This window comes from Drosophila miranda, chromosome XR, assembly GCF_003369915.1.
Source record: "Drosophila miranda strain MSH22 chromosome XR, D.miranda_PacBio2.1, whole genome shotgun sequence".
NCBI lineage: Eukaryota > Metazoa > Arthropoda > Insecta > Diptera > Drosophilidae > Drosophila > Drosophila miranda.
In genome coordinates, this window is record NC_046674.1 from 11,213,611 (window position 1) to 11,232,090 (window position 18,480).

The following is an 18,480-nucleotide window of genomic DNA, read 5'->3' on the forward strand; positions in this document are numbered from 1 at the left end:
TTCGCGTGAAATTCAGGCGCTGCGAAAAACTACAAAAAACCATTTAAAATCAGTAATTGTATTAATGAAACAACTGTGAAACATTACATTATACATCAAAGTGTAAGTTTTCATTAATTTTATAATGGTAGCACATGAATTTATAGCTATAAGTTGCAATTTCAAGTTTTTTAGTGAGCAAAGTGAAAATTTTTCGGGTCAACGCCACACCCTCTCATAGAGACAGTCTAAATCCAATTAAACATGGGGAAAATTTGAGCGAAAAGTGCTACAAATTCTCAAATATATCAATGGGACAATACCGGGAACTCAGTTATCCTGAAATCGTTCATATTTTGTACAAACTCCGTATTCCAATTGAAGTTGAAAAAAAGTATCTATGCATGTAGTAGCTTCATTTTTGTTTGTGTGTGTGCATGCGTGCAGGAGTTTTGTGCTTGTGTGCGTGTGTGTACGTCATCGGCTGGTGGTGCGGCAACTTCAGCCGGGAGAAAGCGTGAGAGAGAGAGCCTGTCATGGGATTGTTTTTGTGTATGTGAGAGCGTCCGAGTACGAAGAGTAATGTTTTGCCATACATTTGCCAAAAACCTGTTTTAATGACAATGTCCTTGACTTTGCTTGAAGGCTAATTCGTGTAGGATATTTCAGCCCCTTTGCGAGTGTGCGTTTGCCTATAGTACAACACAGCCTATGCGTTCTTTTGACTTCTATATTTCATGCTTGGAAATCATTGCTCATAATTCCAAACTGCGAGGGTTACGTCATCCACAGCTATTTTCTGATAGACACTTCAATTAATGTACACACACAGGCATGGGTTTGTAGGCATACATATGTGTGTTTTCTCTTGCTCTCTTTTCAAGGGGGTTCGTTCTCTCGCACTTGCTGTTTTTTGTTGTTATTTGTATTTTGTACCGCGATAAACAGTTAAATTGCCTTCAATGATATTTGTGTGTGTGTGTGTGTGTGTGTGTGAAGTGTTTGGTCATACTTTTGTATGGCTGCTTTTGGGAGAGAGACAAAAAATGCCCGAGCCTAGGGTATTTTTTTTGTATTTCTCTTCTGTTGTTTCCTGCCCTGTTCTCTGGCGTCGACCCACCCTCTTGATGTGTGACTGTTTTGTCCACGGGGGGAAATGATGTCACTGGTTTTAATTAATTAAGGCAGATTGTTGCTGTTTTGACCTCTTCTCGTCCATTCATATTCTGGAAATGTTAAGTAATCCAGCAGTAATCAATTCCCTGAAATATCTTATATATGCTTATCAAAATTTAACAAAAGGGGAATTTGTGTACAGTAGAGGGTCGTTGCATGAGGAAACATTTTAAAGCTAAATTTAAATTTGGTTTGATGTTGTGCATTGTCTGTGTGTCTATATGTTCTCTATTATTTACTTTACTGGAAATTGTATTTTCTATACCCTATTTATCTCTTTACCATGTATCCTAACCTTACATACCCTATTATATAGTATCAATGAAATATGTTGCCATATTTTGATACCTCGTAGTGTCTTTCGTGACTTAGTTCCTTAGCTCCTCCTCCTCCTCCTCATCCTTCTGCGCGTCCTACTGTGTGTGAGGGAAGTGATTTAAAAAGCTATCAAAATCCTCAAGGAAACAAAATCCTTCAGCCTTTCCAAAAAAAATATCCAAAAATAGAAACGAAAACCAAACAAAAGCCGAGCGTGTACAAGAAAACATTTCTCTTCTCCCCTCTTCCGTTGCAGTAAAAGAGAGAGAGAGAAATATTTAGAGCTGATAAAAATAGCTCGAGCCTGCCTCCGTAATAAGGAGGCCATGTCCCTAACGTCACTGTAAACGACAGAAAATACAAGGAATAAAAATGAACAGTTTGGAAGAGAATCAGCTCCAGCGTCTGCTGACGAATCTGGAAAACGTTCCCCGTGTACAGTTGCCTTTCAAGTTCGTGTCGCTCTTCAAAAAAGGAAAGACCTGCAGCTTGGAGGACTTTGCCGTGTACTTTCTGGCTGCCGTGCGTCAACATACAGAGCAGCATTTCCGCGGCAGCGAGACCGAGACGACTCCCAAGTGTCTAACACCTGTACGACAGCCCAAGCCACTGCTGCCGTCTGAGGACCTGTTCAACGTATCTCCCCACAACCAGAGTGCAGCCGGTGCCACATCCTCGATGTCTACTCCGGTCCGGCCGCAGTCGCAAGGCCGAAGGTCCGCTGGAGGTGCTCCAGGCAGCCGTCCGTTCTGCAGCACTCCCCAAAGCGCCAATCGCAGCGGAGGAGGAGGCGCATCTGGTGACCGTGGCCACAGCTTTTGTCTAGGCGACTTTCTGGTTACTACACCGACCCAAGGTCACCAGCGATCCACCAAGAAGAAGACCACTCCCCAGCAGCAGCAACAACAGCAGACAGCCCAGGGAGTGGCCCAGGCCAAACCCAGACGTCGGGTTCTCCCGACGACCATTAGCAAGAACGTGTCGGCCAGCTCTTCGTTTGGTGACACCAGCTCCTTTAGCAACGACAACAATCTGTTTCGCCTCTCGCAGAACAGCGAACTGTTCGATCGCAGCCAGGGCGCTGCCCTGGATATGGAGGCACGCAAATCCCTACTCCTCCACAAGCAGGAGATCAAAAGTGAGGCACCCATCAGTGTGGTACCAGAGAGGGGACAAGAATATGAGGTCTCCAGCATGCAGGAGCCCGTCCCCGTCAAACTGGAAGATGTGAAAAGTCCCGGCCAGCTGCAGGGGCTCTCGGCCATCTATGGCCAGCTAATGGATCTCAATATGGTGCCGAATGTGCTGGGGGAGCTGAGCTTTGTGATGCAGCTGCTCAACGTCCACGACTCGGATGTGACTCCGAGTCAAGCGGTGAAGGAGCTGGATCTGGGGACTCCCCTGCAGCGTCTGGGTCTCTACAAGAATTGCATTTACTTTGCCCTCAATCTGTTGGAGCATCAGCAGTATCTTCTTCTCCAGCTGGACAGGAAATCGCTCGGCCTTCTCCTGCAACACGAGCGCCTGGGCCTGCTGCCTCAGCCCCTGGTGCAGCAGTTGGAGGACTCGTGCCACCGTAAGCAGGAACTGGCCAAAAAGGAGACCTCCAGCGCCTCCTCCTCCCTGACTTTGGCCTCGCCTGGGAGCCAGCAGAATGTCTACTACCACGAGGAGAAGGACTCGCGCGATAACTTTCCAAACCAGAATGAGTTCGGGGCCTTCAAGTCGCAGCGGGATCTCTTCTACAAGGCCTTCAAGCTGTGGGAGGCCACCCACCTCAATCGGGGGTTCTGCTTCAATCGAGAACTCAAGCCGCATGTGCGGGCCATCTTCACGATTTCGGAGCATGCCGTGAACATGGCCCACTTTGCCAAGCTGTTTGTCAGCCAGCTCCTCATCTCTGGCAGCGAGACAACCGAATTTTCGGAAGAGCTGGGTCTCAAGCTGGACCAGCTGCGACTGAACCGCCTGGCCCAGCGATTGGTGACCTCCAGCTCCAGCGTCGAGGATCAGTTCCCCCTCTCGCAGGCTTTCTTCCGCGACTTTATCAGCGACTGCGCCTCTATGGCCTTTCTAGTGCAGCTGAAGCTCGCCCTATATGTCCAATTGGTGCGTCACAATGATTCCACATTCGAGCTGATGCATCTGGCCGGGGATGTGATGGAGGAGGAACGCCCCTCGCAGCAGGGCGGGCCCTTCATTGTGCGTGCCCAGACCATGGCCAATATGCTGATTCTGGCAAAGTTCCTCGGATATGTGACGGCCCTACCCTACAATCGTTGTTCCGGCCCGCCACAATCGCAGGTCTGCCAGCAGCAGCTTCAGCTGCGCAGCCACTTCCAGCCGGACTTTAATCTTCGCGAGCTCCTTGAACGATCGATGGTGAATGGCAAGCTGCTGATCACCCTTCCCTGGCTGGTGCAGTATCTGGTGATGCTGGACCTCATCACGCTCCAGTTGCCCAACACTCTGGCCACTCTGGAGCTCCTCTATGCCCTGTACGCCGCCATGCCTGCAGAAAAACTGCAGCCCGGTGCCGTGTTCGTTGCCAGGAGCTGCCTGGGCTGGCTATTGGAGGCACAGCCGCATCTGGTCAGCGGATACTACAGCTACAGGGCCCTGGAAATGGGTGGAAATGCAGCCGTGGTGGAGAGCTGCCTGAGCTCGTTTCGTTCGTTGGAGACATCCCATGTGCCGCAGATGGAGGAGCTTCTGCCGGTGGCCTGCCCCTATCTCCATGAATTCCGAGTGAGCATCACGCCCTCCCGGCAATCCCAAAGCACTGGACGAAGCGGCCGGTACATTACCACGTGGCTGGAGCAGCATAATCAGAGTGGAGCCACAACCTCTGGAACGGGCCAATCGGTGGTGGCTTCCGTGGAGCTCAGTCCGGCGGAGCAGCAGCAGCGGAAACTTGGCGATGCCTTCCTCCACTCGCAGAACGCCTCGACCAGACGCCTCATAGAGTTTGTGACTGAGCGCAGCTTCAAATGCGTGGTGAAGGATGCCCAGCAGCAGATTTTGCTGCCGTCCAAGGCGGCGGCCGATGGCCGTGTCAACGAGATCAGTTCCACGCAGTCTCAGGATGTGTTTGGCGACATCCAGCAGATCTACCAAGAGGCCAAATCGCAGGCCTGCCAGGGATGGGCGGAGCAAGTGCCACGGATGCTAAAGGAGCGCATTGAGCAGTCCCTGGGGGCCCTGCTACCCGACAGCACCAACGAGGTGCTGCGAGCCACGTACGCCCAACTGATCCGGGGCCAGGCGCAGACTCAGCTGCAGCATTGGCTGCAGGCGAACGTGATGCAGTCCAGCTTCTACCAAGGGGATCTTCAGGAGCTGGCCGCCAAGGTGTGCCGCGCCAACAAAAACAAACTGGAGACCACTGGCGGCGGCAGCTCCAGCGAGATGCAATTGACCCTGGACGTGGGCTTCAGTCTCTCCGACATGCTCTTCCAGCTGCAGCAGTGGCTTCATTGCGCCAGCCTGCGTCCGGAGAGCGTGGGTAGTGCGCCAGAGCTGTGGGCGCTGCTCCAGCAGATCCAACACGCCGTTCTGCTGACCCAGCTGCCCACCATCTTCTATCATTTGATTGGCTCCGGCCTGGTGCGACTTGTCCAGCTGCTGATCATCCGCCAGCCGCAGCTCCTGACACCACAGATCCTCTCTGCCAGCTGCACAGTATGGCGTACCCCTCAGTTCTCGGCCAGTGAGCCAGCTTCACCGGGAATCTTTCATGGTTTGCTCAGTGTGAGCTTTATCCAGGAGCTGGGAAACCATCTGGAGTGCTTCCGCCTGCTGGAGAAGCTCCTCCTCATCATGCTGGAAGCAGGCGTACTGAATGCTGATCAGTTTAACGAGCTCTTCATGCCGCTCTTTAAGGAGAACTGGTCACCGCCCGTCTGGAGTGCCCTTTCCCAAATGCTGCAGCACCTGTCGCAGGGGAATCGCTTTGGCGGGGGTGATAGCAATGATAGCAAGGAAGACATCAATAGCCCCGACGACGATGCTAAATCGCATCTGTTCATGGAGATGCTGGCCGACTTGACACGTGATTTGGATAGTTTCTAAAACCCCTAACAAAAATACAGCCCTTATGTCATGTAACGTACTCTTTGACACCCTAAATAAAAGGGACACTTTAGCAAATAACTCGGAGGGGAAAAGCGGGATTGTCTTTATTGGGTTGGACATGTCGATAAGATAACAATGGCTGTGAACGAGTGCGTCACTGTCACCTCTTTTAGTTTTAGTTTATTCTTGAACGGCAAGCGGAGCGGGGCCGCATTCTGAAACGATTCGATCATCGACCTGAGCAGTTGGCAACGCGATAAGCGATAAGCGGCGATTGTAACTCTATTCTGTGTCATTTGTTTGTATTTGTATTTGCGAGTAAAGCGACTGTAAGTGTTCGTACACACAGATCATACATACACATATTCATTATTTTGCATAGCTAACGATTATGCAATCGCTGCAGTCGTAGATGTACCGGTTCGATCATATTTAAATTGTTCGTTTAGAGTCGTGAGCGCGATAAGCGGCGATTGCAACTATATTCTGTGACGATAGGCCAGGGCTGGGATGCAGACAAGAGTTAAATATTTACAATATATCTTCTTTTTATTTTTGTATGTGTGTGCAAGTGAGAATACAAATTTAACTATTCTTGGCCTGTTTAAACTGGAGCAGAGACAATATATTGTTCATATGGTTCATATCCACCGAGGTTTTCGGAATCGTCGAAATCCGCGCCATCTCGTTCGCACGAAGTCAAGAAAGCTCACAGATCTAAAAATAGAATGAGCTTGCATGTGTGTGTGTGTACTTGTGCAAGACTTGGGCCGGAGACACTGCTGGATACCGTTTTCGTGGCGTGCAACAGAACACCCACAAAACTCTACAAGGAAGTCTCCTTCCTCCATTTTCCTGTCGTTTTCCCATAACTTTGTTGACTAACAAAGTCCAAATTCAAACCCAAATCAGCCATTCTCGGTATCGGTAGTCTAAAAAGTCTATTAATATGATGCATTATTTTATATGTACATACATACATATATTTTACCTTTTACAAATGGAAATGAAAACTTAATAATTACATATATGTATATATTCCACACTTATTTTACAGTTGTGCACGGTCAAACATTTGATGTAGAAGCAGCAGCAGGTACCAGCAGCAGTATTAATTTAAACCCAGTTGGCAGCGCCTAGAGCCTGGATCTTACGGTAAATTGGAACAACAACGGCGAATGTAAACAAAACGAAAGGAAATGGAAATTGATTGATGGAAAATTTGTGTGTTTGTATTTTGCAGCTCTTTACGAAGCCACGAGACGAACGAATATTTTCAAGAATAGAAGACAAGCAAACGAAATAACGATATGGAGAATTTTACACCGAAGGAGGTGAAAATCCTCGAGACCGTCGAGGACATCCAGGAGCGTCGTGAGCAGGTTCTCTCGCGCTACAACGAGTTCAAGATCGAGACCCGTCAGAAGCGCGAGAAGCTCGAGGATTCGCGGCGCTTTCAGTACTTTAAGCGGGATGCCGACGAGCTGGAGTCCTGGATCCATGAGAAGCTGCAAGCGGCCAGCGAGGAGAGCTATCGCGATCCCACCAACCTGCAGGCCAAGATCCAGAAGCATCAGGCGTTCGAGGCCGAGGTCTCGGCGCATAGCAATGCCATCGTGTCGCTGGACAACACCGGCCAGGAGATGATCAATCAGCAGCACTTTGCCTCCGAGACTATTCAGCGGCGACTGGATGAGCTCCATCAGCTGTGGGAGCTGCTGCTCAGCCGCCTGGCTGAGAAGGGTCTGAAGCTGCAGCAGGCTCTGGTGCTAGTGCAGTTCCTGCGCCAGTGCGAGGAGGTCATGTTCTGGATCAAAGACAAGGAGACCTTTGTCACGGCCGATGAGTTCGGCCAGGATCTGGAGCACGTGGAGGTCCTGCAGCGCAAGTTCGACGAATTCCAGAAGGACATGGCCTCGCAGGAGTACCGTGTAACCGAAGTGAACCAGCTGGCCGACAAACTCATCCAGGATGGCCACCCCGAGCGCGACACCATCACCAAGCGCAAGGAGGAGCTCAACGAGGCCTGGCAGCGGCTCAAGCAGCTGGCCATCGTGCGCCAGGAGAAGCTCTTCGGTGCCCACGAGATCCAGCGCTTCAACCGAGATGCCGATGAGACTGTCGCCTGGATCGCCGAGAAGGATGTGGTCCTCTCCTCCGACGACTATGGCCGCGACTTGGCCAGCGTTCAGGCCCTGCAGCGCAAGCACGAGGGCGTAGAGCGCGATCTGGCTGCCCTCGAGGACAAGGTGTCAACCCTGGGCGCTGAGGCCCAGCGTCTGTGCTCCATCCATGCGGATCACAGCGATCAGATCCGCGACAAGCAATCGGAGATCGCCAATTACTGGCAGAGTCTGACGGCCAAGGCCCGCGAACGCAAGCAGAAGCTGGACGAGTCCTACTATCTGCATCGCTTCCTCGCCGATTTCCGCGACCTGGTGTCGTGGATCAACGGCATGAAGGCCATTATCTCGGCCGATGAGCTGGCCAAGGATGTGGCTGGGGCCGAGGCCCTGCTGGAGCGTCACCAAGAGCACAAGGGCGAAATCGATGCCCGCGAGGACAGCTTCAAGCTAACCACCGAGTCCGGCCAAAAGCTGCTGGAGCGCGAGCACTACGCCGCCGCCGAGATCCAAGAGAAGCTGGGCGCCCTGGAGAACGACAAGAGCTCGCTGCTGTCCCTGTGGGAGGATCGCCGCATCCTGTACGAGCAGTGCATGGATCTGCAGCTCTTCTACCGCGACACCGAGCAGGCAGACACCTGGATGGCCAAGCAGGAGGCATTCCTGGCCAATGAGGATCTGGGCGACTCGCTCGACTCGGTGGAGGCTCTGATCAAGAAGCACGAGGACTTTGAAAAGAGTCTGGCCGCCCAAGAGGAGAAGATTAAGGCCCTGGATATTTTCGCCACCAAGCTGATCGATGGCCAGCACTATGCTGCCGACGATGTGGCCCAGCGTCGCCAGATGCTGTTGGCCCGCCGTACCGCACTCCAGGAAAAGTCGGCAAAGAGGCGACAGCTGCTGGAGGACTCGAACAGATACCAGCAATTCGAGCGGGACTGCGACGAGACCAAGGGCTGGATCAGCGAGAAGCTGAAGTTTGCCACAGACGACAGCTACCTGGACCCCACCAATCTGAACGGAAAGATGCAGAAGCATCAGAATTTCGAGCACGAGCTGAACGCCAACAAGTCACGTATCGAGGACATCACCAATGTGGGCACGGAACTGATCGAGAAGCAGCACTACGCCGCCGATCAGATCAACACGCGCATGCAGGAGATTGTGGTACTCTGGGAGACGCTCGTTCAGGCCTCCGACAAGAAGGGATGCAAGTTGAACGAGGCCTGCCAGCAGCAGCAGTTCAATCGCACCATCGAGGACATTGAGCTCTGGCTGAGCGAGATTGAGGGCCAGCTGCTGTCGGAGGATCACGGCAAGGACCTAACCTCTGTGCAGAATCTCCAGAAGAAGCACGCCCTCCTCGAGGCCGATGTCATGGCTCATCAGGATCGCATAGAAAGCATCAAGGTGGCTGCCAATAAGTTTATCGAATCCGGGCACTTTGATGCAGACAACATCCGCAACAAGGAGGGCAACCTGTCGGCCCGCTATGCTGCCCTCGCCGCGCCCATGAGTGAGCGCAAGCAGCATTTGTCGGACTCGCTGCACGTGCAGCAGCTGTTCCGTGACCTGGAGGACGAGGCGGCCTGGATAAGGGAGAAGGAGCCCATCGCCGCCTCAACCAATCGGGGACGCGATCTGATTGGAGTGCAGAACCTGATCAAGAAGCATCAGGCCGTGCTCGCGGAGATCAACAACCACGAGGCCAGGCTGCTGAATGTTATCAGTTCGGGCGATAATATGCTGAAAGATCAGCCGTTCGCCAGCGACGACATCCGGCAGCGATTGGAGGCCCTGCAGGAGCAGTGGAACAACCTCAAGGAGAGGTCCAATCAGCGCAAGCAGGATCTCGATGACTCGCTGCAGGCCCATCAATACTTTGCGGATGCCAACGAGGCCGAGTCGTGGATGCGCGAGAAGGAGCCGATCGCCACCGGCAGCGATTACGGCAAGGATGAGGACTCTTCGGAGGCGCTGCTGAAGAAACACGAGGCGCTTGTCTCCGATCTGGAGGCCTTCGGCAACACCATCCAGGCCCTGCAGGAGCAGGCCAAGAACTGCCGCCAGCAGGAGACACCCGTGGTGGATATCACTGGCAAAGAGTGCGTCGTGGCCCTCTACGACTACACGGAGAAGTCACCCCGCGAGGTGTCCATGAAGAAGGGCGATGTCCTCACTCTCCTGAACTCAAACAACAAGGACTGGTGGAAGGTGGAGGTCAACGATCGACAGGGCTTCGTCCCAGCTGCATACATCAAGAAGATCGAGGCCGGGCTCAGTGCCTCGCAGCAGAACCTTGTGGACAATCATTCGATTGCCAAGCGCCAGAACCAGATCAACTCGCAGTACGACAATCTGCTGGCCCTGGCTCGCGAGCGCCAGAACAAGCTGAACGAGACGGTGAAGGCGTACGTGCTGGTGCGCGAGGCTGCCGATCTGGCCCAGTGGATCCGCGACAAGGAGAACCATGCCCAGATCGCAGATGTGGTCGGTGAGGATCTGGAGGAGGTGGAGGTGCTACAGAAGAAGTTCGACGACTTCAATGACGACCTGAAGGCCAACGAAGTGCGTCTGGCCAACATGAACGAAATCGCCGTCCAATTGACGTCGCTAGGACAGACGGAGGCCGCCCTCAAGATCCAGACCCAGATGCAGGACCTAAACGAGAAGTGGAACAACCTGCAGACGCTCACCACCGAAAAGGCCAGCCAGCTGGGCTCCGCCCACGAGGTGCAGCGCTTCCATCGCGACATTGACGAGACCAAGGACTGGATCGCCGAGAAGGCCAATGCCCTGAACAATGACGATCTGGGCAAGGATCTGCGCAGCGTGCAGACACTCCAGCGCAAGCACGAGGGCGTTGAGCGTGATCTCGCCGCACTGCGCGACAAGATCCGTCAGCTGGACGAGACGGCCAACCGTTTGATGCAATCTCATCCGGACACCGCCGAACAGACGTATGCCAAGCAGAAGGAGATCAACGAGATGTGGGACCAGATCATCACCAAGTCCACCGCCCGCAAGGAGAAGCTGCTCGACTCGTACGACCTGCAGCGCTTCCTCAGCGACTATCGCGATCTGCTCGCCTGGATCAACTCGATGATGAGCCTGGTCACCTCCGATGAGCTGGCCAATGATGTCACCGGCGCTGAGGCGCTCATTGAACGTCATCAGGTAAGAGATGGAATCCAGTGGACCCCAGAGACCTTTGCAGTGCAGATGTAGCAGAGTATCTTTAAGGATTATCTGCAAGGTATCTGCAAGGGTATTCAGAGCTTCGGTCGTGCCGAAGGTGTTGTTTTCTTCCAGTTGAAACTGTGGCCAGATCTATTGATGGAGCATTTTATTAACTCTTGTATCCCTCTCTATTGATTCTTTCGTTTTGGTTTTTCGGTTCGTTTCCACGTCATAAACCAATCGCAAACTCGATTTATCGACGACCTACAAAACAATCAATCAATCAATCAACAATCAAACTACAACAATGGTTCATGGTTCCATGGTTCATGACAAACAACATCCAAACAAAATCCAAACAAACTCCCATCATGGTTATGTTTCTGCATTACAAACATCACAACCCAAACAAAATCCGAATCGGTATCCTGTATCCTGTATCCTGTATCCTGGATCTAGGCACAACGTGCTGAGATTGAGTTCACTCTGGGCAGCTCCGTCCCTGCAGTTACAGGCACAGCCACAGCCACTGGGGCTTCGACCGCAAGCATCGCATCACCCGCATCTGGCGACGAGGTAGATCCTTCGGCTAACCCATTATCATCAGCAGTGATTCCGTTGTATCTTTGTGTGTTTGTTCTCTCTCTCTGTGTTCTGTTCATCTGTGTTCCATGCCATCCATTTCATTTTGTTGCTCTTCGAATCATCTGAATATTCTGAATATTTGTTGGATGGATTTCTTATTTCCAGATAAATTTATTGTTCTTGGAAAGTTTTATGAAACCCACCCAAAAAAGAACAGCATGCAACCAAAGACATTTAAATAATAAGATGCCGAACGCCTGTATACCCTGTATATACATACATATGTATATGTATATGATTTATACAATATATTTTATGGGACAGCCAACGCAGAACGCAGACCACGATCTCTCTCTTGGGACACTATTTGATTCGAGTTTTGGGAATATTGTATCCGTTTCCATTTTTCCTGTACTGTTTTTTATTCCGTTCGCTACATCTGTCACTCTCTCTCTGAGCGACTCTCTCTTTCACTTCTCACACCAATAGCAGCGGTGTGGCTATCCCGCTCTATTTCGCTACAGGGCGCACACTGCACTATTAAGAGTGAGAGGGAGAGAGAGAGAGATAGAAGAGAGTGGAAAGCGTAGCATAGCCACTGAAATTTCATTTCTTCCTTTTGGATATAAAAATGATCCAATTTGGCAAACTGGTTTTGATGCAGAAACGGGGTCGGAAACGCTTTCTTCTGGCTGTTACACACACATCCACATATATCCCAAAACTCTTTGAATACCGGGTATACAAATTCTGAGCCGGACGCTCTTTGGTTCCTGAGATACTTTTTGAATGCACGAGTATGTGTGCACTAGAGCTTAAGAACTAAAAAACCTCGATTTTTTTTCGAATTTTTCGAAAATAGTAAATCATAAATCATTAATCGAGGAGTCGATAATTTTGAAACTAGGACTTCATAGCTGAATTTTCGATTATATTATTATTTTATTGTCGTTCGGTGAAACTTTATATGAATAATCAGGCATCACATTTTGAGTGTACAAATATCAAAATTCGAGCATATTCCTTGGCTTTTGCTTAACCATACACACACACATAGTCACACACAGATACACAGACAGACGGACACTATTATTTGTTGGTTGAATAACCCCAAGAATTGTATTGTTATATCATCTAATACTGGGATATCCATCCACATCAACATCAATACTCTGATATCACTCTCACACCGACACACACACACACTCAGTTCACAGGCAAAAAGGAAGAGCCGCAAAGAAATGTGTAATCTGGATACGCTTAAAATATTGGCTATAGCTTCTCAAAATTCTCTACATCGTGTAAAAAGAAACCTCAACCTTATACATTGTACATTTCTGTTCAACAATTTCGTTCTTTCCTGGGGCAGTCATTAAATCGTATCCGCACACATCGATCATCTTCCAATACTGTCATACACACAGACTCTACTCTGATCTTATCTGATCATCATCTACATCGAATTCTTTCTTTAACCCTATTTCGTTCCACGTTTGTTTGTTGGTTTTTGACTAATTTGAAGCTTGAAGCTGCAGCAAATAAATAAACCCAGCCCAGGCAGCCAGCCACAGTTGCATATTGTTGTTCTAACCCCCACCAGGCGTTGATATCTTTTTGGGAATTACAGAATTTAGGAACTAATCGTTTGCTATTCGGAATACCCTTAGGAACACCGAACGGAGATCGATGCTCGCGCTGGAACCTTTGGGGCCTTCGAGCAGTTTGGCAACGAGTTGCTGCAGGCCAACCATTACGCCTCGCCGGAGATCAAGGAGCAGATCGAGGATCTGGCCAAGGCCAGGGAGGATCTGGAGAAGGCCTGGACCGAGCGCCGTCTGCAGCTGGAGCAGAACTTGGATCTGCAGCTGTACATGCGCGACTGCGAGCTGGCCGAGTCCTGGATGTCGGCCCGCGAGGCCTTCCTCAATGCGGACGATGACGCCAATGCCGGCGGCAATGTGGAGGCGCTGATCAAGAAGCACGAGGACTTTGACAAGGCAATCAACGGGCACGAGCAGAAGATAGCCGCCCTACAGACGGTGGCCGATCAGTTGATCGCCCAGAACCACTACGCCTCCACTGCGGTGGACGAGAAGCGCAAGCAGGTGCTGGAGCGCTGGCGCCACCTCAAGGAAGGTCTCATCGAGAAGCGCTCCCGCCTGGGCGATGAGCAGACGCTGCAGCAGTTCTCGCGCGATGCCGACGAGATCGAGAACTGGATTGCCGAGAAGCTGCAGCTGGCCACCGAGGAGAGCTACAAGGATCCGGCCAACATCCAGTCGAAACATCAGAAGCATCAGGCCTTCGAGGCAGAGCTGGCGGCTAATGCGGATCGCATACAGAGCGTGCTGGCGATGGGCGGCAATCTGATTGACAAGAAACAGTGCAGCGGCTCGGAGGATGCGGTGCAGAAGCGGCTGACACAGATCGCCGATCAGTGGGAATACCTGACGCACAAGACGACTGAGAAGTCGCTGAAGCTGAAGGAGGCCAACAAGCAGCGCACTTATATCGCTGCTGTCAAGGATTTGGACTTCTGGTTGGGCGAAGTCGAGAGTCTGTTGACCACTGAGGATTCTGGTAAGGATTTGGCCTCTGTCCAAAACCTCATGAAGAAGCATCAGTTGGTCGAGGCGGATATCGTGGCGCACGAAGACCGCATCAAGGACATGAACAACCAGGCCGATTCCTTGGTCGAGAGCGGTCAGTTTGACACTGCTGGCATCCAGGAGAAGCGTCAGAGCATCAATGAGCGATACGAGCGCATTTGCAACTTGGCCGCCCACCGTCAGGCCCGCCTCAACGAGGCTCTCACCCTGCACCAATTCTTCCGCGACATTGCCGACGAGGAGAGCTGGATTAAGGAAAAGAAGCTGCTCGTCGGCTCCGATGACTACGGTCGCGATTTGACCGGTGTCCAGAACCTCAAGAAGAAGCACAAGCGTCTCGAGGCCGAGCTGGCGAGCCACGAGCCAGCTATCCAGGCTGTCCAAGAGGCCGGCGAGAAGCTGATGGACGTCTCCAATTTGGGAGTTCCCGAAATCGAGCAGCGTCTGAAGGCCCTCAATCAGGCCTGGGCCGAGCTCAAGAATCTGGCTGCCACGCGTGGCCAGAAGCTCGATGAGTCGCTGACCTATCAGCAGTTCTTGGCCCAGGTCGAGGAGGAGGAGGCCTGGATCACCGAGAAGCAGCAGCTGCTCTCCGTGGAGGACTACGGTGACTCTATGGCCGCTGTTCAGGGTCTGCTGAAGAAGCACGATGCCTTTGAGACGGACTTCACGGCGCACAAGGACCGCTGCTCGCTGATCTGCGACCAGGGCAGCGAGCTGGTGGAGGCCAAAAACCACCACGGTGACTCCATTGCCCAGCGCTGCCAGCAGCTGCGCAACAAGCTGGAGAACCTCAATGCCCTGGCTGCCCGTCGCAAGGGAGCCCTGCTGGACAACTCCGCCTATCTGCAGTTCATGTGGAAGGCCGATGTGGTTGAGAGCTGGATTGATGACAAGGAGAACTATGTGCGCTCCGATGAGTTTGGACGTGATCTGTCCACGGTGCAAACGCTGTTGACCAAACAAGAGACATTCGACGCAGGTAAGTGGGATCTTTAGGTGCTCTCTATTGAGAATTTGGCCTTATTTTTGTGTTCGGCTCTTTCGTTTAGGTCTCAATGCCTTCGAACAGGAGGGCATCCACAACATCACGGCACTGAAGGACCAACTGATCAATGCTAGTCACGCCCAATCGCCGGCCATACTGAAGCGTCACGGGGATGTGATCGCCCGCTGGCAGAGTCTGCGCGACGCCTCCGATACGCGCAAGCAGCGGCTGTTGGCCATGCAGGAGCAGTTCCGCCAAATCGAGGAACTCTACTTGACATTTGCCAAGAAAGCTTCGGCCTTCAATTCTTGGTTCGAAAATGCCGAAGAGGATCTCACAGATCCTGTTCGCTGCAATTCGATCGAAGAAATACGCGCGTTGCGCGACGCCCACGCACAATTCCAAGCGTCTCTGTCCTCGGCCGAAGCTGACTTTAAGGCATTGGCAGCACTCGACCAGAAGATCAAGAGCTTTAATGTTGGACCGAATCCATACACTTGGTTCACCATGGAAGCTCTTGAGGAGACCTGGCGTAATCTGCAAAAGATCATAGAGGAACGCGATGGGGAACTTGCCAAGGAGGCCAAGCGCCAGGAGGAGAACGACAAGCTGCGCAAGGAGTTTGCCAAGCATGCCAATCTCTTCCACCAATGGCTGACAGAAACAAGGTGAGTGTGTAGTCGTATAATAGAGAAGCCACGACACGCCATATCCCGGCTGTGCGCGATTGTGTGTTGGTTTTTCCATAATCCATGGTATCCTTGCCCTGCCCCTCAATCCACAATCCCCCCCCCACACACACACACGGAATCCATTTCAACGAAAACAAACTCTTGGTGGTCTCAATCTCAATCCATTCGAACCATGAAAAGCGTAACTGAAACGTTCAATTCTATTTTTCTAGATATTATATGCTGGGTTATAACCGTCAAGGGTAATTAAGAAGGCGTCCTCAGTCTTGTTTCTGCGTTTGAAACTATTTTCTTTTGTGAATTTTGATTTGATTATTTGTAATCCTTCGTGTGTGGTTTGTTCGTTCGTTCGTTCGTGAGGCCGGCTGGTCTGTCCAGCAGAAAGGCCTCCCCTAACAGCTGCGCCTCCACTAACCAAGCGCCAAACGCCTCCTCTTTTGGGAAATAACTTTTGCTATTGCGCTTCGTGCCCGAACTCTTTGTAAATATCCTCTATCTAAGATCGAGCAGCGATAGCAACTACAACAACAACAGCAGCAGCAGCAGTTTTCCAATTTAACATCTTAGATTTTTAGTACTATTCGGCCACTCTGTATCATAGTGCATATCAATATACATAGATGGTCGCTAACAGGCCGATCTGCTGCCGAGCTGCAGTTGCAGCATTGCGATTATTCATTTCTTTACGGTCACACTTGAAACTTATTCTCAAAACTCTTTTCGAAATTACTTGAAAACTAATTCTTGAGCATGTGACAAAATATAATAAATGCTATGCATAATAAATAATGTTTTAGCGTACAGAAATACATAAGTAGAAATTTCAATTATTACGTTCGTTGACTACAACTTTAGTAGATTTTTTGTTTGTTTCAAAATACAAACTTGGAAATTCCTTTGGCGCTTTTCTTATTTTTAACTCGCTTTATAGCCATTAGACAATTATTGTCCTTATTAGTTGCTGAATTCCATGAACCAAAAAAAACAAAAAGAAAACCATTTATATGATTCTAAAACTACACTAACCTCTCTGCTCTGCTCGGGTGTTCCGATACTCGTGAATCCCGATGAAATTCCCATAAAAAGAACACAATTCCGACACCTGTAAATACGAACATGAAGGGACGACAAGTTAGTTGTGAGAGCCCCCACAAACAAAAAACAAGAATTTATTCGCTGCCCGTAACAGACCTCTAACAAGATTTGCTTTTCTTATGCATTATATCATTGTAACGTTCTAATTTCTTTTGAGAACTAAACTCAATCTAAACCCTGACCTTTCGTCGTGCTGTACTAACGAATTCAATTTTATTTTTGCAAACCTCTCAACCCACTCCAATCCAATTCCATGCACAGAACATCGATGATGGAAGGCTCCGGTTCCCTGGAACAGCAACTGGATGCGCTTCGCGTCAAGGCCACAGAGGTGCGAGCCCGTCGCGTCGATCTGAAGAAGATCGAGGAGCTGGGCGCTCTGCTCGAGGAACATCTGATCTTGGACAATCGCTACACGGAACATTCGACTGTCGGTCTGGCCCAGCAATGGGATCAATTGGATCAGCTGTCGATGCGAATGCAGCATAACTTGGAGCAACAGATCCAGGCGCGCAATCACTCTGGTGTCTCCGAGGACTCACTCAAGGAGTTCTCGATGATGTTCAAGCACTTTGACAAGGACAAGAGCGGAAAGCTAAACCACCAGGAGTTCAAGTCATGCCTGCGCGCCCTCGGCTACGATCTGCCTATGGTTGAGGAGGGACAACCCGACCCAGAGTTCGAGGCCATTCTCGATGTGGTCGATCCCAACCGCGACGGCTACGTTTCCCTGCAGGAGTACATTGCGTTTATGATTTCCAAGGAAACCGAGAATGTGCAATCCTACGAAGAAATCGAGAATGCCTTCCGCGCTATCACTGCCGCTGACCGCCCCTACGTCACCAAGGAGGAGCTCTACTGCGTAAGTTTTGTCAGCTGTCCTGTCTTTTGGTCGATTACATTAGTCATCTGACTTTGTGCATTTCCAGAACCTCACCAAGGACATGGCGGACTATTGTGTGCAACGGATGAAGCCCTTCTCGGAACCGCGCTCCGGCCAGCCCATCAAGGATGCTCTGGACTATATCGATTTCACGCGAACGCTATTCCAGAACTAGAGGGCTTTCGGTCTTGTTCAGTGGCGCCTGAGAATATGTCTTACAATCTAAAACAAAACAAAACAAAATTATATATTAACACAATTTTTTGTCAATATTTTTAGTCTCTAAGTCGAAACAATTTAAAGCTTATTTTAGAAATTATGCCACAATGAACCTAAAATCAACAGTAATAGCACCCTGCAATACATACATACATATTTATCAAAATGACTATGAACCCGTTTGAAGTTTTTGCATTTTTATTTTTACCAGCCACCTCCCGCACCTCCCGTAAAGTATCTTAAATTTGGACATTTCTGTTTGAGGATTTACCACCGCCTGAAATAATAGTTACATTCTGTACACTCTGTATTCAAACTAATCTCTGAGCCACGCCTACGATCTAGAAAATAAATACGAGTATTTACAACGTACTTGCATATGAAGCGCCATTAAACGCTTAGCTTCCAGTAAAGTAAAGTAAACTAGCATTATACACTTTCTATAGTCGTTTCGTCGAATGTCTGTAATCGAAATATCAAAAAGTTTAAGATACTATTGCTATACTATCCGAATCAAATACATAATGATCCAGCCTTTTCCTGTTTTCTGTTTGTTCAG

The 18,480-nt window shown here is 50.2% G+C and overlaps 2 protein-coding genes across 5 annotated transcripts; both read left to right on the forward strand.

Annotated features, from left to right (window-relative positions):
- Positions 1-11: 11 nt before the first annotated feature.
- LOC108151050 (spectrin alpha chain) lies at positions 12-18,334 on the forward strand. Of its 4 annotated transcripts, XM_017279422.2 has the most exons (9): positions 12-102; positions 6,605-6,702; positions 6,791-10,847; positions 11,310-11,426; positions 13,103-15,026; positions 15,097-15,700; positions 15,937-15,966; positions 17,081-17,681; positions 17,749-18,334. In XM_017279422.2, the coding sequence occupies exons 3-9, from the start codon at positions 6,858-6,860 to the stop codon at positions 17,875-17,877; spliced, it is 7,395 nt and encodes a 2,464-aa protein (XP_017134911.1). In that variant the 5' UTR covers positions 12-102; positions 6,605-6,702; positions 6,791-6,857; the 3' UTR covers positions 17,878-18,334. The 4 variants fall into 4 exon arrangements, with proteins under 4 accessions (XP_017134911.1, XP_017134912.1, XP_017134913.1 ...); XM_017279423.2 differs by lacking the exon at positions 15,937-15,966; XM_017279424.2 differs by lacking the exon at positions 11,310-11,426.
- LOC108151051 (protein disks lost) lies at positions 15-5,625 on the forward strand. The gene is made up of 2 exons (XM_017279426.2): positions 15-102; positions 1,730-5,625. The coding sequence occupies exon 2, from the start codon at positions 1,846-1,848 to the stop codon at positions 5,542-5,544; it is 3,699 nt and encodes a 1,232-aa protein (XP_017134915.1). The 5' UTR covers positions 15-102; positions 1,730-1,845; the 3' UTR covers positions 5,545-5,625.
- Positions 18,335-18,480: the final 146 nt, after the last annotated feature.